The 22,071-nt window shown below is 42.8% G+C and overlaps 2 protein-coding genes, 1 long non-coding RNA gene and 1 other non-coding gene across 16 annotated transcripts; 2 read left to right on the top strand and 2 right to left on the bottom strand.

The window, feature by feature from the left end:
- Positions 1-536: 536 nt before the first annotated feature.
- On the bottom strand, positions 537-686 carry LOC126983817 (U12 minor spliceosomal RNA). Its single transcript, XR_007736262.1, has one exon. It is a non-coding gene; the product is annotated as a U12 minor spliceosomal RNA (small nuclear RNA).
- A 529-nt stretch (positions 687-1,215) lies between these two features.
- LOC126983619 (thioredoxin-dependent peroxide reductase, mitochondrial-like) lies at positions 1,216-12,403 on the top strand. Of its 13 annotated transcripts, XM_050836456.1 has the most exons (12): positions 1,216-1,325; positions 2,879-3,069; positions 3,501-3,636; positions 4,183-4,616; positions 5,286-5,455; positions 5,786-5,927; positions 7,743-8,008; positions 8,174-8,603; positions 8,944-9,103; positions 9,614-9,923; positions 10,084-10,189; positions 10,530-12,403. In XM_050836456.1, the coding sequence occupies exons 1-4, from the start codon at positions 1,293-1,295 to the stop codon at positions 4,498-4,500; spliced, it is 678 nt and encodes a 225-aa protein (XP_050692413.1). In that variant the 5' UTR covers positions 1,216-1,292; the 3' UTR covers positions 4,501-4,616; positions 5,286-5,455; positions 5,786-5,927; positions 7,743-8,008; positions 8,174-8,603; positions 8,944-9,103; positions 9,614-9,923; positions 10,084-10,189; positions 10,530-12,403. The 13 variants fall into 13 exon arrangements, with proteins under 13 accessions (XP_050692413.1, XP_050692420.1, XP_050692411.1 ...); XM_050836463.1 differs by lacking the exons at positions 8,174-8,603; positions 8,944-9,103; positions 9,614-9,923 and having other exon boundaries at positions 7,743-7,940; positions 10,112-10,189; XM_050836454.1 differs by lacking the exons at positions 5,286-5,455; positions 5,786-5,927; positions 8,944-9,103; positions 9,614-9,923 and adding an exon at positions 4,946-5,023 and having other exon boundaries at positions 7,849-8,008; positions 8,174-8,745; positions 9,924-10,189.
- LOC126983620 (uncharacterized) lies at positions 4,819-10,780 on the bottom strand. Its single transcript, XR_007736047.1, has 4 exons — positions 10,667-10,780; positions 7,821-8,145; positions 5,501-5,665; positions 4,819-5,160 (listed from the first exon to the last, which is right to left on the bottom strand). It is a non-coding gene; the product is annotated as an uncharacterized LOC126983620 (long non-coding RNA).
- A 4,930-nt stretch (positions 12,404-17,333) lies between the features above and the next one.
- Positions 17,334-22,062, top strand: LOC126983614 (transcription factor AP-2 gamma-like). The gene is made up of 5 exons (XM_050836447.1): positions 17,334-17,632; positions 18,184-18,292; positions 18,854-18,990; positions 19,170-19,302; positions 21,517-22,062. Exons 1-5 carry the CDS (start codon positions 17,476-17,478, stop codon positions 21,683-21,685), a joined length of 705 nt encoding a protein of 234 aa, XP_050692404.1. The 5' UTR covers positions 17,334-17,475; the 3' UTR covers positions 21,686-22,062.
- Positions 22,063-22,071: the final 9 nt, after the last annotated feature.

The following is a 22,071-nucleotide window of genomic DNA, read 5'->3' as shown; positions in this document are numbered from 1 at the left end:
ACCCTTTGGCGGCCGACCACAGAATTACAGGCAGGATCAGTGGCTTCACCTCTCACCGTGGCGAGAGATTGGAGTTGAACCCTCTAGTCTATAACTCTGTGGTTTCTTGAGGGGAGATCGCTAACAGATAACGTAATGTGTTTCTCCTTTCATTTATATTCCTCAAGGTATTACGTGTTCTTTAAAGAGGGCAGATCGCTAAAAGATAATGAATAATAATTTTGTCTCCTCATTAACTAACTATTCCTCAGGGTCAAGGTAATATGCATTCTTTCTTGAGAGCAGATCGTTAGTCATGTGTTTCTCTCCCCATATCTGTTCAAAATATTAACCCGGTACCAGCGAGGGGCCAAATTTCTGTCATGATATAAACCCCCCCAAACAGATGATGCATAAACTGATCACAAATGCATTGATATATAGAATTATGTAATGGTTTGTGCGAGTGATGATTTTTTCTCATTTTTCTCACTTAGAGGGCCTTTAAAGAACATGATTCCCGCAGCTACCGGGATATAAATATGTGTTGTTTCTAGAGGGCAGATCGCTTACTCCCGGTCCTCCCGCAAAGTAGGCGGGTGGGCCTGGGACGACCTGTGCCCTTACAAAGAATTCCACTAAACTCTGTTAGCAGAGCGAAGCGTCACCAACGCTCGTTATTTTCCTTACTCATTAGTTTAAGGCACGATGTCATCCGGGCAGGAAATTACACTAGTTCACTTTTTCTTTTATAATTACGTATCTTTAGAAAAACATATGCATTACTTTTTATTTTACGCAGTACAATTGCATTTAATACTAATTTGTAGCTTAATTATAAATTATGTAACTTGTCTATACATTTAGTTTTGTCATTTTATCCCTCTGTGGTCCTTTTGAATGGTTCTTGTAGTTTAGTAATCTTTTTTTGACCGTAGACTATTACAAATTTAACATCAAACTACTTTATCAATTACCACCTAAAGTGCTTTTGTTGAATGAAAAGAATGTATCAGATAATGAAATAAGGATAATTCATGAGTCATTACAAACCTAACAGCCATGAGAACCCTTTCCTTATATATACAAACAACTATTTAATACATGAGACACACAATTTTTCACACATACCACATACAAACTTACAAGCAGAACACACACCAATACTCCACATCCACCAAAACACACGAAAAACAAGAAAAACATCAGAAAATAAGGACAAAATAGGTGAAAAGGTAAATAACTTCATTTTCTTGGGCCATTGAGAGAGAAAACGGAGCCGAGAAGCAGACGATCAGCTGATAGGTTGCACCATGGCCGGGATGTTGAGAAATTTCGCTATTACGGTGATACTATTGTTCTTATCAAAGTGTGGTGGCTATTATTAAGTTACTAGGAGTGTTACTTATTATCAGGAGTGTTGGGGGAAGATGAGAAGGCTGTATTGATAAAGATATGGATGTTCATGTGTACTTACCTGTATTTTTCGTTATTACGGTGATGTTATTATGTCTATTATAGTGTGGTGGCTATTATTAAGTACTAGGAGTGTTATTAGTCATTAGGAGTGTTGGGGGAAGATGAGAAACCTGTATTGGTAGAGATATAGGTGTTCATGTGTTCTTACGTAATCGCTACCCGTATTTATTTTATTATTTTTCATTGTTACGGTGATGTTATTGTGTCTATTATAGTGTGGTGGCTATTATTAAGTTACTAGGAATATTATTCATTATTAGGAGCCTTGGGAGAAGATGGGAAAGCTGTATTGATAGAGATATAGGTGTGCATGTGTTCTTACTTAATTCTTACCTTATTTATTTTATTATTTTTCATTTTTACGGTGATGGCATCGTGTTTATAATAGTGTGGTGGCTATTATTCAGTTACTAGGAGTGTTATTTATCATTAGGAGTGTTGGGGAAAAATGAGAAACCTGTACTGATGGAGATGTGTGTTTTGATGTGTTCTTAACTTATCCAATTATATCCCTTATTTTGTTATTTATCACTACACTGAAAGTCAAGGAAAACCAATGATATATTCTTAGATGGTCCCATTAAGTAATAGATGGTGGAAGACTTCCTAATTCTTGCCTATATATCATTATCAATACTTATCACAGGAGATTTAGGTTTTCATGTGTTCTTATCTAATTATTTCCCTTATTTTGTTATTTATCACTACACAAAAAGTCAAGAAAAACCAATGATAAATTCTTAGACGGTCCCATTAAGTAATATTTGTTGGGAGACTGAAATTCCTCCCCTTACTTCATTATCAATATTTATCAGTTATGGTGGTTTTAGTAACCTGACCTGGACATGGTGTTAGGGTAAGGAATTCATATTTTAGATGTTTATTATTGTGGTGTTTGATTAATTTTGGGTAATGTCCACTGTACTAATAGTAATTAACTTGGTAAATCTTAAGAATAGTGGCTCCAAGCGGGCGCGCATTTAGGGCATGGTGTGGTGGTAATTACAACATTTCTAGCACGTACGATGGGGTTTTGACAGGCGGACAGGCGTGGTTATGTCCCAAGGGGTGTATTTTTCCACGCTGGCCTCACAATTTCTTCAAGTCGATGGGCGATGAGACTGTGAGCTCTGGGGTGAAGAAAGGGAAGAGCCCGCGCAGAAAAATACACCCTTTGTGACATAAACACGCCTGTCCGCTTGTCAAAACCCCATCGTACGTGCTAGAAATGTTGTAATTACCACCACACCGTGCCCTAAATGCGCACCCGCTAGGAGCCGCTATTCTTAAGATTTACCATTAACTTTGCTAGTACTAATGTGGGCTCTTTTTTTTGCTATTTGGCTCATCACATCTCCCACCCCCCCCATACTCCCTGAGGAAAATAATGAATGTATAATCAAACATCTTCCTCCCACAGGCCTCGCGCATCATCCCCCGCGTCAGTGCGCAGAGAGGGTTGGTCACTTCAGTGCGATGCCTGGCTCCAGCAGTGACCCAGCCCGCCCCGACCTTCAAGGGCCAGGCGGTGGTCAACGGGGACTTCAAGGAAATTTCCCTCGAAGACTTCCGGGGAAAGTACCTGGTGCTGTTCTTCTACCCCTTAGACTTGTGAGTGGTGGATTCCTTGTGTTTAGTTCCTTTGTCAATTTTTGTTTATTATTTAACCCGGTAGCAGCGATGGCCAAATTTGTGGCTTTTCCGCGTACCAGCGATGGGCCAAATTCTTGCCTTGACATGAACCCCCCAAAATAGAGGATACATAAACTGATCACAAATGCATTGATACATATAATGGTTTGTGTGAGTGATGATTTTTTTTCCCATAAATTTACTTAGAAGGGCCTTTAAGAAACATGATTCCTGCAGCTACCGGGTTAATTTTTTCTCTTTCTTTTTTTGCCATTCTTTCTACAAGTTGAGGGTTTCAATGGAAAGAGACAAAAAGAAAAAGGGAAATGTATATTCTTGTTTGTCTTTCTTGTTCCTTTTTTTCCCTTGCTGCCTCATCTGCCTATAAGAAAAAATTATCGTATCCACAGCACGTTTGTCTGCCCCACGGAGCTCATCGCATTCAGTGACAACATTGCGGCCTTCCAGCAGCTGAACTGTGAGGTGGTGGGTGTGTCCACGGACTCACACTTCTCCCACCTGGCCTGGAATAACATGCCCAGGAAGGTGAGTGGAAAGGGTGGGGGCTGAGGTGTAGTTGGGCTTCTTGAGAGTGGTAGTGGTGGTGGTGTGATTTACTACTGGTACGTCTTGTTTCCCTAGTGGCGCCCAGCCAGTGACCTATACAAAGACTTGGTTGAGGGAGTTTGTGGTTAAACGTCACACTACCATTGGAATATACTGTATGTCTTTCCGGTTTTACTACAACTTTTCAATTTTTTTATTACAATACGAACATGACAAACCATACAAATGACACCCAACACAAGACAATAACTATCTGCTGTAAGGCTCATCTCATTACCACACAACACTGCTTGGGTGAATAGGGGCTGCTAGACTGTCATAATCCTTCAGCAATGTCTTATCTGTTCAGTACACTTCATATAGGCCAAGACTACGCCTAAAAGTACTACAACATTTGGCATCCAAGACACATGGTAATTTTTTTAATCTTACTCTGAGAAAAAAGTGTGTCATTGTTTCTGGCAAATAGGGTATCCTTAAGGAGGTATAAGACATGAGATGATAAAAGAGAAACAAACCCTGCAGCAAGGTGGTCTGGGTGGGTTGAAATACCCCCTCTTGGCCGACTTCAACAAGACCATCTCGAGGGACTATGGGGTGCTGCTGGAGGGTGACGGTGTGGCTCTGCGCGGCCTCTTCCTCATCGACCCTGAAGGTGTCGTGCGCCACCTGAGCGTCAACGACCTGCCGGTGGGACGCTCGGTCGAGGAGACACTCAGACTGCTCAAGGCATTCCAGTTTGTGGCAGAGCATGGTGAAGGTCAGTTTCTAAAGGGGGGATATTTATTTGTTTATTCACTTTTTTGCTGTTTGATTCCTGTGAAAAAGTCAACAAGGCTGTGATATGTTTGTTGCAAGAATAAGTTTAATTATAGAAAAAGTAGTAGTAGTACAATCTTTACTAATGAGGCTTTCTATACAACAAAGTGAGGTCATTCTTTGTTGATTTATACCATAAGGTGCTGGCTATCATGTGTTTGAAGAAACCCTAAACTTAACCTAACCTAACCTAACAAAACCCCAAACAGTTACTATAGGTCTTGACTCAGAAAACTCATATATGCTTCCTTAGTTATGAGACTTTCTATACAACAAAGTGAGGTCATTCTTTGTTGATTTATACCATAAGGTGCTGGCTATCATGTGTTTGAAGATAACCTAACCTAACCTAACAAAACCCCAAACAGTTACTATAGGTCTTGACTCAGAAAACTCATATATGCTTCCTTAGTTATGAGACTTTCTATACAACAAAGTGAGGTCATTCTTTGTTGATTTATACCATAAGGTGCTGGCTATCATGTGTTTGAAGATACCCTAAACTTAACCTAACCTAACCTAACAAAACCCCAAACAGTTACTATAGGTCTTGACTCAGAAAACTCATATATGCTTCCTTAGTTATGAGACTTTCTATACAACAAAGTGGGGTCATTCTTTGTTGATTTATACCATAAGGTGCTGGCTATCATGTGTTTGAAGATACCCTAAACTTAACCTAACCTAACCTAGCAAAACCCCAAACAGCTACTATGGGTCTTGACTCAGAAAACTCATATATGCTTCCTTAGTTATGAGACTTTCTATACAACAAAGTGGGGTCATTCTTTGTTGATTTATACCATAAGGTGCTGGCTATCATGTGTTTGAAGATACCCTAAACTTAACCTAACCTAACCTAACAAAACCCCAAACAGTTACTATAGGTCTTGACTCAGAAAACTCGTATATGCTTCCTAAGTTATGAGACTTTCTATACAACAAAGTGAGGTCATTCTTTGTTGATTTATACCATAAGGTGCTGGCTATCATGTGTTTGAAGATATCCTAAACTTAACCTAACAAAACCCCAAACAGTTACTATAGGTCTTGACTCAGAAAACTCATATATGCTTTCTTAGTTATGAGACTTTCTATACAACAAAGTGAGGTCATTCTTTGTTGATTTATACCATAAGGTGCTGGCTATCTTGTGTTTGAAGATATCCTAAACTTAACCTAACCTAACCTAATAAAACCCCAAACAGTTACTATAGGTCTTGACTCATGAAACTCATATATGCTTCCTTAGTTATGAGACTTTCTTTACAACAAAGTGAGGTCATTCTTTGTTGATTTATACCATAAGGTGCTGGCTATCATGTGTTTGAAGATACCCTAAACTTAACCTAACCTAACCTAACAAAACCCCAAACAGTTACTATAGGTCTTGACTCAGAAAACTCATATATGCTTCCTTAGTTATGAGACTTTCTATACAACAAAGTGAGGTCATTCTTTGTTGATTTATACCATGAGGTGCTGGCTATCATGTGTTTGAAGATACCCTAAACTCAGAGCTGGGACTACCGATTGACATTTGGGATCGGTAGTACCGGCGGTAGATTACTGCTACCGATACCGATCATTCGGTATTTTGAAGAAACTACCGAATACCGCTACCGATCGCATGATTGGCAGTCAATCGGTATCGGTAGATTAAAAAGCGGGACTTTTTGTTAAGACTTAAGAGAAGACGACCCGGCAAAATGAAACGGACAAGTTTCAACACGTTCGGCGCATCTATGGGAAGCAGTTAGCTGGTAATTCCTGGTATGACTTTTGCGTCATCACGCTTAGCCAATCACCGGCCGTTCTGGGCGTTCTCAGACAATCAGAGGCAGCCACGACCTAGCAGTTTCTCGCTCCCGCAAAAAGTTTTGTGGGGAGCCCCACTCTGTTTGGCCTGCCGACGCAGGTAGCCTACACCTACGCTCTAGCTCCTACGCTCGACAACGTGCTCAGCCTCATCGCCTAGTGTTTTAAGTGGCAGTGTTTTAAGTCCACCACTTGTGGCAGCAGCACTTAATCGTTTTGTGCTTTTAACTTTTCAAGTGATTTTCCTTTTTTAAACTTTATTTTACATTAAAAAAGTTTTGATCAAGTCTGAACTATTTAATCATATTGTTACGAACCAGAGGTTAGGATATGCTGTGTGTTGAGTGAGTGTTTTGTATGTGGCGCGGCGGGGCCCGTGTGTAGGAGTGTGTGAACCCTGTAAGAGGGACGCGGCAGAGTGAGGCTAGTCACGTAAGCCAGTGTCACGTGTGAGGCAGCGTGGGGGAGAGGTGAGGTGTGGAGGCAGCGTCTCCTTCCCCCTGTGGACTTGAGGACGTGTCCTGGGCAGAGGCCATGGGAGTGAGGCTCTGTTAGGTTAGGCTCCAAATTGATGACACAAACTTAATCGTACTTGTAAACTCATTGCTTACTGACTACTTCTATGGCTTTCAAGCTTTCTATAACCTCTGTTAGAATTAATTTCACACAACACTTCCTGCCAATCTATTCTGTGCCAGTGTGCTTACAAACACGCTTACCTTTATATTGTCAAATTGGCTCAGACTTAAGTGAACAGAGTATAGTCGCCATCAACATGAGGAGGTTCCTGACCAGTAGCCCGGTCCCCGGCCCCAGCAGGCAGTCCCAGTGTGTTAAGGGCCTTTAAAAGCATTTTTTTATTATATAATTATAGAGTTTTTTAATCTACCGATACCGAATCTATACCGATCGGTAGATTTCTGAAAAATCTACCGATCTACCGATACCGATTGGACGCGGCTCGCTACCGACTACCGATACCGGTGGTAGATTTTTTCTACAGAATCCCAGCTCTGCCTAAACTTAACCTAACCAAACCCCAAACAGTTACTATAGGTCTTGACTCAGAAAACTCATATATGCTCCCTTAGTTATGAGACTTTCTATACAACAAAGTGAGGTCATTCTTTGTTGATTTATACCATAAGGTGCTGGCTATCATGTGTTTGAAGATACCCTAAACTTAACCTAACCAAACCCCAAACAGTTACTATAGGTCTTGACTCAGAAAACTCGTATATGCTTCCTTAGTTATGAGACTTTCTATACAACAAAGTGAGTTCATTCTTTGTTGATTTATACCATAAGGTGCTGGCTATCATGTGTCTGAAGATACCCTTAACTTAACCTAACCTAACCTAACAAAACCCCAAACAGTTATATAGGTCGACTCAGAAAACTCATTATATGCTTCCTTAGTTGTGAGACTTTCTATACAACAAAGTGAGGTCATTCTTTGTTGATTTATACCATAAGGTGCTGGCTATCTTGTGTTTGAAGATACCCTAAACTTAACCTAAACTAACCTAACAAAACCCCAAACAGTTACTATAGGTCTTGACTCAGAAAACTCGTATATGCTTCCTTAGTTATGAGACTTTCTATACAACAAAGTGAGGTCATTCTTTGTTGATTTATACCATAAGGTGCTGGCTATCATGTGTTTGAAGATATCCTAAACTTAACCTAACAAAACCCCAAACAGTTACTATAGGTCTTGACTCAGAAAACTCATATATGCTTTCTTAGTTATGAGACTTTCTATACAACAAAGTGAGGTCATTCTTTGTTGATTTATACCATAAGGTGCTGGCTATCATGTGTTTGAAGATACCCTAAACTTAACCTAACCTAACAAAACCACAAACAGTTACTATAGGTCTTGACTCAGAAAACTCATATATGCTCCCTTAGTTATGAGACTTTCTATACAACAAAGTGAGGTCATTCTTTGTTGATTTATACCATAAGGTGCTGGCTATCATGTGTTTGAAGATACCCTAAACTTAACCTAACCTAACCTTACAAAACCTCAAACAGTTACTATAGTTCTTGACTCAGAAAACTCATATATGCTTCCTTAGTTATGAGACTTTCTATACAACAAAGTGAGTTCATTCTTTGTTGATTTATACCATAAGGTGCTGGCTATCATGTGTCTGAAGATACCCTAAACTTAACCTAACCTAACCTAACAAAACCCCAAACAGTTACTATAGGTCGACTCAGAAAACTCATATATGCTTCCTTAGTTATGAGACTTTCTATACAACAAAGTGAGGTCATTCTTTGTTGATTTATACCATAAGGTGCTGGCTATCTTGTGTTTGAAGATACCCTAAACTTAACCTAACCTAACCTAACAAAACCCCAAACAGTTACTATAGGTCTTTACTCAGAAAACTCGTATACGCTTCCTTAGTTATGAGACTTTCTATACAACAAAGTGAGGTCATTCTTTGTTGATTTATACCATAAGGTGCTGGCTGTCATGTTTTTGAAGATACCCTAAACTTAACCTAACCTAACCTAACAAAACCCCAAACAGTTACTATAGGCCTTGACTCAGAAAACTCATATATGCTTCCTTAGTCATGAGACCTTCTATACAACAAAGTGAGGTCATTCTTCGTTGATTTATACCATGAGGTGCTGGCTGTCATGTGTTTGAAGATACCCTAAACTTAACCTAACAAAACCCCAAACAGTTACTATAGGTCTTGACTCAGAAAACTCATATATGCTCCCTTAGTTATGAGACTTTCTATACAACAAAGTGAGGTCATTCTTTGTTGATTTATACCATAAGGTGCTGGCTATCATGTGTTTGAAGATACCCTAAACTTAACCTAACCTAACCTTACAAAACCCCAAACAGTTACTATAGTTCTTGACTCAGAAAACTCATATATGCTTCCTTAGTTATGAGACTTTCTATATACAACAAAGTGAGTTCATTCTTTGTTGATTTATACCATAAGGTGCTGGCTATCATGTGTCTGAAGATACCCTAAACTTAACCTAACCTAACCTAACAAAACCCCAAACAGTTACTTTAGGTTGATTCAGAAAACTCATATATGCTTCCTTAGTTATGAGACTTTCTATACAACAAAGTGAGGTCATTCTTTGTTGATTTATACCATAAGGTGCTGGCTATTTTGTGTTTGAAGATACCCTAAACTTAACCTAACCTAACCCAACAAAACCCCAAACAGTTACTATAGGTCTTGACTCAGAAAACTCGTATATGCTTCCTTAGTTATGAGACTTTCTATACAACAAAGTGGGGTCATTCTTTGTTGATTTATACCATAAGGTGCTGGCTATCATGTGTTTGAAGATATCCTAAACTTAACCTAACCTAACCTAACAAATCCCCAAACAGTTACTATAGGTCTTGACTCAGAAAACTCGTATATGCTTCCTTAGTTATGAGACTTTCTATACAACAAAGTGATGTCATTCTTTGTTGATTTATACCATAAGGTGCTGGCTATCTTGTGTTTGAAGATACCCTAAACTTAACCTAACCTAACCTAACAAAACCCCAAACAGTTACTATAGGTCGACTCAGAAAACTCATGTATGCTTCCTTAGTTATGAGACTTTCTATACAACAAAGTGAGGTCATTCTTTGTTGATTTATACCATGAGGTGCTGGCTATCATGTGTTTGAAGATACCCTAAACTTAACCTAACAAAACCCCAAACAGTTACTATAGGTCTTGACTCAGAAAACTCATATATGCTCCCTTAGTTATGAGACTTTCTATACAACAAAGTGAGGTCATTCTTTGTTGATTTATACCATAAGGTGCTGGCTATCATGTGTTTGAAGATACCCTAAACTTAACCTAACCTAACCTAACAAAACCCCAAACAGTTACTATAGGTCTTGACTCAGAAAACTTATATATGCTTACTTAGTTATGAGACTTTCTATACAACAAAGTGAGGTCATTCTTTGTTGATTTATACCATAAGGTGCTGGCTATCATATGTTTGAAGATATCCTAAACTTAACCTAACCTAACCTAACAAAACCCCGAACAGTTACTATAGGTCTTGACTCAGAAAACTCATATATGCTTCCTATGTTATGAAACTTTCTATACAACAAAGTGAGGTCATTCTTTGTTGATTTATACCATAAGGTACTGGCTATCATGTGTTTGAAGATACCCTAAACTTAACCTAACCTAACCTAACAAAACACCAAACAGTTACTATAGGTCTTGACTCAGAAAACTCATATATGCTTCCTTAGTTATGAGACTTTCTATACAACAAAGTGAGGTCATTCTTTGCTGATTTATACCATAAGGTGCTGGCTATCATGTGTTTGAAGATACCCTAAACTTAACCTAACCTAACCTAACAAAACCCCAAACAGTTACTATAGGTCTTGACTCAGAAAACTCATATATGCTTCCTTAGTTATGAGAGACTCTATATAACAAAGCGAGGTCAGTCTTTGTTGATTTACACCAAAAGATGCTGACTATCATGTGTATGAAGATAATGTAAACTTAACCTAACCTAACTTAACCTAACAAAACCCCTAAGAGTTACTCTAGGCCTTGACCCAGGAAATTCATACATACTTCCTTACTAATGAGACTTTTTATACAACAAACTGGTAGTAGTGGTAATAGTGGTAGTGGTGGTTGTGATAGTGATAGTAATAGTAGTTGCAGTCCCCTAGAAAAAAAGCAGCATTGTAAATCTTCAAAATTGTCCCTAATATGTACGTACTAAGTTTTTCATGAGTACAATAATGATTCTTTTTTCTCCTTCAGTCTTTCTTCCAGCCTTTTTATTTCTGAGCCACTAATGTTCCTTCCTCCCCCCTTGCTGCAGTGTGTCCGGCCAACTGGCAGCCAGAGTCCCCCACCATCAAGCCAGACCCTTCAGGCTCCCTCGAGTACTTTGGGAAGGTGAACTAAGGAGGGGAAGGGGTGGTGGTGGTGGTGATATCTTCAACCCGTGGCCAAGGTTAATCAGGTGCAGGTGTAGTACAAGGTAGCTAAATAGGGAGAACTGTGAGGCTATTGTTGTAGAGCAGCGGTTCCCAACCTCTTCTCTGTCCCGCGCCCAAAGGCAGGGTTTGCTTCAGGTTCTTGCCGCTACAGAAGTAATAACACATTTGAAGATGAAAAGTCTAATTTCTAAGTTTTTAATCAAACTGAATCACAATTAGGTGAACAAATTGAACTTAAATGCAAATATAAATTGAATAATTAGGCTAACTTCTAATTTATTCAGAAAAGCAATACATGCAGTAGAATCATTCCACACACTGAACATAAATTCAGTGGCTTTCTGCTCCTGCTTCTCATTCATGATTTTTTCAAAGTGTGGAATTTTTTTGCTGACCGGCTGCTGGCAGTGATGACTCATGACTCGCCAATCAGGAATGCAGCTCACTCTGTAGCACCCCTGAAATTCCATCTTGCCCGCCTGTGGGTGTGGGAGAGGGGTGCAGGCACCTCAGGGAGTCAGGATGGGGACTGCTGGTGTAAATTAATTGTATGCTAAGGACATTGAAAATGTTATCACAGCTTTTGTATAATTGAGATGTATAATTGGATACATATATCAGCTCTTCTTGTTTTCATGGCTATACATGGGCTTATAGGGTTGTTTAGATATTTGTCTAACTTTATATTTCCCTTTTTATTCTTTCGTTGTTTTGAAAGGTGTTTGTTTATATATGGGCATTGAGGAAAGCCTTGGTGGATGGAGGTCAGGGGTTCATCAAGGAAGACAAGACTGAATCCTTTTGTTCCGAGGCAATGAGAAATTGGGACTGAGTTACTTTTGGGTTTTCCATGATTAAAGCAGGGTGTATTTGCCTTTTTGTACTCGTATTAAGAAAACTACCTACTGCTCTGGGAGGTTGAGATGCATTGAAAAAAATGTTGCCAATCTATATTTTTGTCATTAGTACATATATATACCACCGCACAGTTTACCAGAGTATAGGAAATTTCTCTTAATCCAAATTCTACTGTCCAGAAATTACTGAAGTCCAAACTCTCAAAACCAGGAAACTAAAATACACATACTCAGTGCCTTGGTATAAATTAATAAAAAATTACATTGGTTTAAGAATTTCAATAGACCAAATTCTTAGAGCCAGGAAATTTTAATGAGCCACTACTTGAAGCTTTGTCAGTTGTATATTTTCTCTACATTAAAATTCTGTTCATCCAAATCCTCTGGTATAAATATTCAAATAGACAGTATTCTTCATGACATAAATATTCCAATAGACATAATTCTTCATGGTATAAATATCAACAGACAGGTCTTCATGGTATAAATATTCAAATAGACAATTCTTCAAGGCAGGAAATTATAAAACGCCAATGCTCATTTCGTTTTGTCTGTAGCTACAAATTTATGGTGATTTAGACTGCAGTCCAATAGTCTAAAATATGTGGGCAGAAGTGGATTTGATGATTGTCCCGTTATTGAACTTTAACCATATTTATTTTTATACATATGATGACTAATTGGAAAAGTTTATGAAGTGGTGAGCGAACCCAAAGCTGAAGTGCCGTGAGTTAACATTAAAGGGCATTGTGTGTTTTGCATATATCTGGAGCACTGGTGTGTTATTGAAGTGTGTAGCCAGTAAGTCCATTGTTTCCAAAAAATAAATGGGTTCCAATAAATTTTTTTTCTTCAGCATTTTTTCTATTTCCCAACTCCATGCCTCAGTCTAGTTCATTGTGTAGATGTGTTGATGAAAAAAAAAATACTATTGATCTAGTACGATTACATATTGGGTCGTATTTTACAACATTTCCTCGCCGAAGCGCACATATTTGACAAGGCTTTCGAAGGAGTTGGGGCATTTCCAGGAGGAGCTTTATGACCCTGGTGGTAGTCTGGCCCTTCTTCTGTACCATGTGTAGTGCGGCGATGAGCCTGATGAGCGAGTCTCCCATAACTCCCTCTGCCAGGGGGGTACCTCTTTGGCCAACTGGTTAACCTGATAGCTGTGGGGATCATGTTTCTTAATGGTCCCTCTAAGTGAGAAAAATGAGAAAAAATCACCCCTCGCACAAACTATTTCATAAAATATACCAAAGCATTTGTGATCAGTTTATGTATCATCTATTTGGGGGGGTTATATCATGGCACAAATTTGGCCCGTCGATGCTACACGGTGAAGCCACAAATTTGGCCCCGTCGCTGTTACACGGTGAAGCCACAAATTTGGCCCCGTCGCTGTTACACGGTGAAGCCACAAATTTGGCCCCGTCGCTGTTACACGGTGAAGCCACAAATTTGGCCCCGTCGCTGTTACACGGTGAAGCCACAAATTTGGCCCCGTCGCTGCTACCGGGTTAAGGAGTGGCTCTCCCGTCTCGCTGGTCGCGGGTTCGATCCCTGGCGCCGGCAAAACCTTTCCTTGTCTGGATTAATTTTTCGTGTGTTACGTTACACGCAGAGGTCGTGTTGGAGCATAGTTAAGAGTAAATTCTGGCATTTCACATGAACCTTAAGAAACACTCATTAGATCCCGACTGATTCCTTCACTGACCTTTATAAATAGCTGATGTGAGAAGCGAAAGTCTTAAATTACCGACCATTGTAAGAAATATTAATTTTTTGTTCATGGAATAGTGCTCCGATCAAAACACGTGCGCGCGTTCGTTTGTTTACATCGTGAGCGGGAGGCGTGACTGCGAGTCCCGCCACAGCCAGGGCCTCCACCCTTGACCTGTGTCTTGGTAGTGGTCCATTGCACCTCATCACTGTCACCACCGGGCCACACATCGGCAGCGACCATCTTCCTGTCATTCTTACCTTCCCGTCACTACACCCGCCACCCCAGGCCCCAGGCCGCCCTAGATGGTCCCTTAGGGCTGACAACTGGCACTCCTTCCTAGAACACCTCTCTTCCTCGCCCCTCCCCCCCAACCCTTCTTCTGACACAGCCATAGAGGCCCTAGCTGACACCTTGGTGGTCGCGGGGTCCCATTGCTTCACCTTTCGTTCCTCTCAGCCCCCACGTCTCCTTCGGGCCCCTTGGTGGAACAGACAGTGCGAGGCTGCGGTGAGGGCCAAGCGCGGGGCATTCAATGCCTGGCGTCGCAGGCCCATCCCGGAGCTGCGCCGGAGGTTCCACCAGTTGGAGGCTCGCTGTAAGCGCACGATCTTGTCAGCCAAAAGGGCATCCTGGTCCGCCTTCTGCGCCTCCCTAGACTTCTCCACTTCACTCACAAAAACCTGGCTATTCTTCAGGAAGATGGTCCGGCCCCCTCCACCACAACGGGGTTCCACTAGCTGGGGATGCCCAGAAGGTGGAACACCTAGCTTCACACTTCCGCACACGCCTGGGCTCCCCGGACCCGGTCCCTCCCCCCATACTACCCCAACAGTCCACCATCCACCCCATCGCCCAGCCTTTCTTGATCCATGAACTCGCCACAGCCATAGCTGCACTGCCGGTGGGGAAATCCACTGGGGATGACGACGTTCCCAATGAATTTCTCAAACACCTCCCAGAGGCCTACTCCCTCTTCCTCCTTCAGCTCTTTAACCACAGCTGGCTTTCTGGCACTTTCCCTCATCAGTGGCGCCACGCCATCACCCTTCCACTCCCAAAGCCAGGGAAGGACCCCGCCTCACCCTCCTCCTACCGACCTATCAGCCTTCTTTCCTGCATCAGCAAACTCTTTGAACACCTCGTGCTAACAAGGCTTTCTTGGTGGCTGGAACACAATCATCTCCTTCCCTCTAACATGTCTGGCTTCAGGCCCCGCCGAGGAACCATCGACACCCTCCTTGACCTAGACCATCATGTTCAGGAGGGTTTTGGCAGGGTTCGCTTCACGCTGACCGCCTTCTTGGATCTCAAGGGGCCTTTGATTCTGCCTCCCACAATGCTATCCTCTACAAACTCTCCTCCCTGGGCCTCTTCGGCGCTCCTCTGCTCTGGGTCCGCTCCTTCCTCGAGTCGCACCTTCTCCGTCTCTATCGGGACCACCTTCTCCCACCCCTATCCTATCCGCAGAGGGGTTCCCCAAGGCTCACCCCTAAGCCCTCTCCTCTTCAACGTTCTTCTGTCCGACCTGCCTTCCCCTCCTAGCACTCATACCTTCCTCTATGCGGATGACAGTTCCTCCTATGCTCCGCTCCTTCTCTTCCTGAGGCACAAACCCTCCTCCAAGGGGGCTGACGCCATCAGCCAATGGTTCACTCAGTGGGGCCTCACCCTCTGTGCACCAAAGTCGTGCCTCATGTGCTTCACCCGTCGCCGCATCCCCGCCATCCCTCAAGCACACCTCACAGGCACAGTCATCCCTTTCCGCACAACACACAGATTCTTGGGTCTAGTGCTGGACGGCCCTCGCCTCACATGGAAGCGCCACATCAGTGCCCTCCGATCCTCCTGTCTGCCCCGGCTGACCCTCATGAGGGCCCTGGCGGGTGTCAAGTGGGAGCCGACAGAGCGACGCTCCTCCACTTCTGCGCCTACATCCGTAGCAAAATCGACTACGGATGCGAGGTCCACGGTTCAGCCTCCCGACGCTTCTCCGCCAGCTGCAGGTGGTGCAGAACACCGCACTGCGGATAGCCCTCGGCGCCTTCAGATCGTCTCCCACCCTGGCCCTGCAGGCAGAGGCGGGCCTTCCTCACTAGACCACAGACGCAACACTAAGACAGTCACCACCTTCCACAGAATAACATCCTCTCCTCCCTCCCTTCACACTGTCCTGTCCCAACACCAACCTGACCCACTTCCAGCCCCACAGGCCTTCCACGCTCACACGCCATTCATCACCCGAGCCCTCTCTATCTACACCGCTCTCTCTGTCACCCCTCCATCCTTCTCCCCCCTTGCGCACCTCTCTCCCCTAGGTCCATGGTTCCCCCTTCCTTCATTCATTTCCCTACACCTTCAGACACCATGGACCAAAGCAGACTGTCCTCACCAGGGAAAGGCCCTCTTCCTGACTCTCCTCTCCACCAAATACAGGGACACCTTTTTCATCTTCACAGACGGCTCACACATTCCCTCCCCTCCCTCCACTAGTGCGGCCATATACCTCCCAACCCTACACACCTCCACCAACTGGAAACTCCAACCCCACACCACCATCCTTGGGGCAGAGCTTTTTGCCATCAGGGAAGGCCTCACAGCAGCAACAACGCTTCCCCCACACCTATCGGTCTCCCTCTTTACTGACTCCCTCACTTCCCTCCAACTCATCTCAACTCACAGACCTCACACACATCACACACTATGCTTTGCCATCCACTCCCTCCTGGCACAGCTGACCTCCGGGGGCAGACGGGTCCACCTTCAGTGGGTCCCTTCTCACATAGGCATCATGGGCAACACAGTGGTGGACCAAGCTGCCAACCTGGCACACACACATCCCCAGCCAATTCCCAGCCCTCCGGACCACAGTGACCTCAAGATCCACCTCCGACAGTCCTCCAACCGCCACTGGACCACCAGACTGACGATAGACCTCAGACAGCTCACCTCGGCCGCTACAGACACTCCCCGCCCAGCACTGGCGCCCCTTCTCCCCCATTCGCCCCCTGGACACAGCCATCACCCGTCTCAGGATTGGACACACCCGCCTCAATGCCCACCTGCACAGACTGAACATAGTCCAAGACCCACACTGCCCATGGTGCCCCACACAACCTGACACACCAGAACACCTCCTCCTCCACTGCCCAAGATTCCACTCCCTCCGCACCACCCTCAAAGCATCCTTAACCAGTCTCCGTATTCACAGGCCAACCCTAGAGGACCTGCTGGGCAGCGACGCCCTCACCCCCACCACTGCCTTCCACGCCCTCAAGTGCACGCAAACCTTCCTGCAGAAGTCGGGGCAACTCGACAGGATCTAACTCCCGCCCTGGTGACAGGACGGCCAGCACAACCAACAACTCCTGATAACAACTACCACTGACGGGGCTCTAGAGGCTGTGGGTCCACAGCCTAAATAGCCCCATAAAACACCCACGAAGAAGAAGAAGAAGAAGAAGAAGAAGCGAGTGCTCCACAAACCTTACATTATCACCATTTTCTCGGTAACAGGTCACACAAACACATGTAAACGACTATAAAAAGACACAGGAACGAGATAAGGTGAAGGCAAGGACGGTAACACGCTAGGAAGGAGCACCGGGACTTGAAGGATGGCAGGCGTGGAGGACGAGACGGAGATCCTACAGGAAATCCTCAACTCCAGCGGCCCCGCCAACGAGGAGGAGATCGTGCACATTATCCAGGACGAGGATGTGGAGGGCGAAGAGGGAGCGGGGATGCAGGAGAGCGAGGAGGAGGCCAACTCAGGTATGCAGGTTTTCAAAGCTGCTCTTAAAAGATTTTCTTGGCCACAAACTATACGACTATTATCCCTGACCATATGAAATGAACTCCCAATGCACTTTCCAGCCTATGTCTTATTGGGTTATGTTATGTTGTTTGATGAGTTTGGATAGGCTGGCGCATTGGTTGGTGAGACCTTTCGGTTCTTTGCCTGACGGTTCACCCTAGCATGGCTCATAGGGAAAGGTCATCCAGGTAAGACCTCCCTTTTGGGCAATCTTCTAAACTTTTATTGGTCAATTTACAGTTTCTCCCAACCAACGATTTTCTCACCCACTCAAAAAATCCATGTTCCCACAGGTCCCCCAAGATCATTGAGGGCAGGGGATAGGCATAACTCGAAAGGTAGATATTTGTGACGGAAATGAGGTAAAAAATCATGCTATTCACTACATTTATTACCAGAAAAACATGAACCACGTGAGAAAATCGTTGGTTGGGTGAAACTGTAAATTATCCCTTTTTTTTATAGTCCACCTCATTTACCTCATGCCCCCTCACTTATATGCCCCCAGAGTTGGTGTTCTGGGTGCCGCCGCTGCTGGCTGTGGGGCGGGAGGTGCAGAGGGTGAATGTGACACAGGCCGAGCTGCAGAGGAGAGTCTTGCCCCCGGAGTGCCTGAGGTGAGGAGGCTGTGTGTGCCATGCTCTCCTCTTCCTGTGTTCTGGTGGTTCAGTTTGGGTTATTTTTTTTCTTTGATTTTCTTGTCTTTTATTTTTTCATTTTGTGTTAATTTTTTTCTTTTTTTTCTTTGTTGATTTTTCTATTTTTTGTTAATTTTCTTGTTTCTTTCATTTCTTGTTTATTTCTTGTTTATGTTTCTTTCATTTCTCATTCATTTTTCTTGTTTCTTTTCTTTTTTTCTTATTTCTTGTTTATGTTTCTTTCATTTCTCGTTCATTTTTCTTGTTTCTTTTATTTTTTCTTTTCTTTCTTATTTCTTGTTAATTTCTTGTTGATGTTTCTTTCATTTTCTTGTTTCTTTTATTTTTTTTCTTTGATTTCTTACGTCTTGTTCATGTCTCTTTAATTCCTTGTGTATCATTTCTTATTTTTATAAGTTCTTCCTCTGTCACAGAAACACCAAGACTTCCCATCATAAACTCATGTGTTCTTATGCTCTTCCACTGTCTTCCACCCTCACACATGGATAAAGTCCACTATCTCTCTCTCTCTGTGTCCAGTCAGACCATGTTGCTGTCACTGCTTCGGCTTAGCAAGGAGAAGGGGCGGGAGCTACGGCAGACCCTCGCACGGAACGGCATCAAGAAACTCACCTCCAAGTCGGCTGTCATCTCCTCCTTCACCCGACTGACTGAGAGTAAGCCATCATTGTTGTTATTGGCATATGAGGCGTTCAGTGTAAGAGGGGTGACCATTGTTATATTCTCCCTTCCCCCCCTTCTGCCCTCCTTTCTTCCTTCCCTACCATTAATATCAGTAACCTCACACTACCTCATCCCATCACTATATTCTCCCTTCCTTCCTCTCCACCAACAGCCGAGGCAGCCCAGTTAGCGGAGGATTATTTCTACCTGGCGTCGCGTAACCTCAAGCTCAAGGAAATTAGCCAAGAGATCGTGGGTGCGCGGGGCGGCTGGGAGAGGTTCGAGGAGCAGGCCAATATGATGAAGTAAGGGTCTGGTGTTTATTGTTTTTAGTTGTATGTTTTCTTGTATGTGTTTGTACTCAAGTTAGCTTTTTTTTTTCTTATTCGTCTTTCTTTTTCATGTTCTTTTGGTGTGTGTGTGCGTGTGTATTCAATTTTTCCCTTTTTTCTTCTTGCTCTTGTTTTTCTTCTTCATTTTTTTTTTTTTTTTTTTTGTATTCAAGTTTTCCTTCTTTATGCCTTTTCTTCTTCTTCTTCTTCTTCTTCTTCTTCTTGATCATGAAAGAGTTTGGCATTTACACTTTTTTTTATTTATCTGTTTTTGTGTGTGTTTGGTTTTCTTTTTGTTTTCCTTCTTTCTTCTTCTTCAAGTTAGTGTTTGGCGTGGTTATATTTTTCATTGCCGTAAGAATCAGCACACATCATTATCAGTAAACACGTGCCCTCAAGATGGGAACACAGACCACTGGCACACCATAACTCAGGCATTTATTATTATTCAGCATTAGCATCCAGCATCTGGCGGGACATAACATTTCTCTGATGCAGTGGTTAGTGGGACTTGTTATGAATATGTGGGTCTGGGTTTGAATCACTGCTTAGGTGGTCTGCGTTTAGCTCACACAACTGTTCATCCTCCCTTTCGGGCTACCACAGGGTCAAGAGCCAATGCGACAGAGATGAACACTGAGGCCATATGCAACAATAACATAGCGTCACCTTCGTAAACAAAGCGCCTGAGTCATTATTTTCTACTTTCTCATTTGTCTTAAGATTTAGGCAGAGATGAAAAGGCCAAGTCTAGGACACTCAAACCCTGAAAGACGAAGGCAACTGTATGAAAATGGGTGTCACATGTTGAAAAATTGATGTAGACAAAAACCTGGAAATCGCTGAAAAATGACAGGCAATTATTTTATGAGGGTGACGATATGCCTGCAAATCTACCAACTTTACCAGATACTCATTAGCCCTTGGACGGCAGTGGAACTATTTATAGATGGTCCAAAATTCAGTCAGTTTTGTGGGGCAGAAATATAATAACGCCTCCAGATTGCGGTAGAATCCATATAGAGACGATAGTTAAAACACCATATGCGGCGTAACTATATTTATGCTACGGTCCCAAGTATAGGCGATTCATTTTAGGGGGAGCTACTCTTCAAATACTGCTGCTGTCTAAGGGATAATTGCTTTTTTTCAGTGCTGTAAATACTCACGTAAAAGTTAGTATGTGTCCATGTAGAAGTTGATCCCTAGCCTTGTCTTTAAATATGGTTGAAAATACTTGACTGTCACACGAGCACATACGGTATCCCCTTCCCCGCGTCCTGTGCCAATTGTAGTGAAAGAAAGGGGGAAAAAAGTCATTCGCAAACACGCTTAATTTTTCCCTCCATTTCTTTGATCTACATTCTCTCGTTCTCTCTCATCGCTTACATTTTCATTTTCTCTTTCTCGGCGTCTCAGGTGTCTGGGAGCTCCTGAAAAGGCAGCTTATAGTGTCCACACTCCTCCCTGAGCTCCCTCTCTACCTGCTTCATCTCTTATAATAATAATAATAATAATAATAATAATAATAATAGGTAATTGGAGCCACACACTCCCAACACAACGTGCCTTTGAGAAACATTGGACTGCCATCTCTCTAGGGCCTCCTCCTGTCCCTTCATATGCCCTCCCCTCTGAGTGCCACGGTGCATGCCCTCCATCTTTGACCCTGCCTCCCCCAGGGCATGTCTGCCAGTCTGCAGGCAACATTCCTTCCAGTACTCGCAGCAGGGAAAACACAGAAAGTTGTGTAGAAAAAAATAAAAAAATAAAACTGCATGAAAGCCTCCCTTTAATGGACACATCTGGAGGTACCAATAGAACCAAGATACTTATCATATAGAAGCAGACGTATTGATTACAATTATTAACAGTGGTTTGGAAACAAAGCTGCATTAATTGTCGTATTTATTGTATACAATATTTTATTTAACAATAACATTACGTGTTTTATAAAGCAACGTCAGTATTGATAATTGTTTTAGGTTTATATGTTTTTTATACATCCAACTTTGTTAGAGGTTTGCTAAATCAAGGGTTTACTGGATGTATTGCAAAATATAACTTTGCAATAATGTTTTTTTTTACCTCATAATTTTTGAGTGCAGATTTTCCCATGCTATAAGGGTTTGGAATGTTGCTTACACCTAGCAAACATACCCATGTGACCCCCCACCCTCACCACAGGGATGTCCTGGAGCACATAGTGAGGGAGGTGGAGGTGCGCGACACCCCACTCACCCTGATGACGCATGGCTTCTCCCCACTCATCCTGCGTGCCGTGGTGGACATCATCACGGAAATCATCACCTACAGGGAGCCGCCCCTACACTCTCCTAACACAACTTTGACATGATTATATGCTGTCTTTATTCTTGTAAATATAAATTTTCTGTTGAATTCTCAAAGTCAAAGTTCAGGGTTCAACTTTTACATAGATACCATATTTTCCGGCAGTAAAGATTCATATTTTCCAAAATAAGTCTAAAAATATTAGCATGTGTCTTGGACGGTGAATGGTGCATTACCTGCATGCATACAGTACGACCAATAGACTCTACTCGCCCTGGCAGCCTTGTGTGACAATTGGGACACTCAGCAGCACCCAGTGCTATTGTTTTGGTGTTGGTCTTGGTCTTGGCGTGGGAGTTGCTGGCTCCAGGATGTCATTTGTGTTGCCGTTTGTATGGTTTGTCATGTCTGTGTGGTAATAAAAAAGTTCTAGTAAAACCAGTAATACCT

This window comes from Eriocheir sinensis, chromosome 54 (genome assembly GCF_024679095.1).
Source record: "Eriocheir sinensis breed Jianghai 21 chromosome 54, ASM2467909v1, whole genome shotgun sequence".
In the NCBI taxonomy this organism is placed as follows: domain Eukaryota; kingdom Metazoa; phylum Arthropoda; class Malacostraca; order Decapoda; family Varunidae; genus Eriocheir; species Eriocheir sinensis.
This window is presented reverse-complemented; position numbering and strand designations above follow the sequence as displayed.

Bases quoted from the DNA above. Each gene is read 5' to 3' on its own strand.
- LOC126983614 (XM_050836447.1), top strand. From the start codon at position 17,476: ATGGCAGGCGTGGAGGACGAGACGGAGATCCTACAGGAAATCCTCAAC. The intron at 18,293-18,853 runs GTGAGGAGGCTG...CTCTGTGTCCAG, and splicing joins TTGCCCCCGGAGTGCCTGAG to TCAGACCATGTTGCTGTCAC. The intron at 18,991-19,169 runs GTAAGCCATCAT...CTCCACCAACAG, and splicing joins CTTCACCCGACTGACTGAGA to CCGAGGCAGCCCAGTTAGCG.
- LOC126983619 (XM_050836466.1), top strand. From the start codon at position 1,293: ATGGCCGGGATGTTGAGAAATTTCGCTATTACG. The intron at 1,326-2,878 runs GTGATACTATTG...TTCCTCCCACAG, and splicing joins TGAGAAATTTCGCTATTACG to GCCTCGCGCATCATCCCCCG. The intron at 3,637-4,182 runs GTGAGTGGAAAG...CAAACCCTGCAG, and splicing joins GGAATAACATGCCCAGGAAG to CAAGGTGGTCTGGGTGGGTT.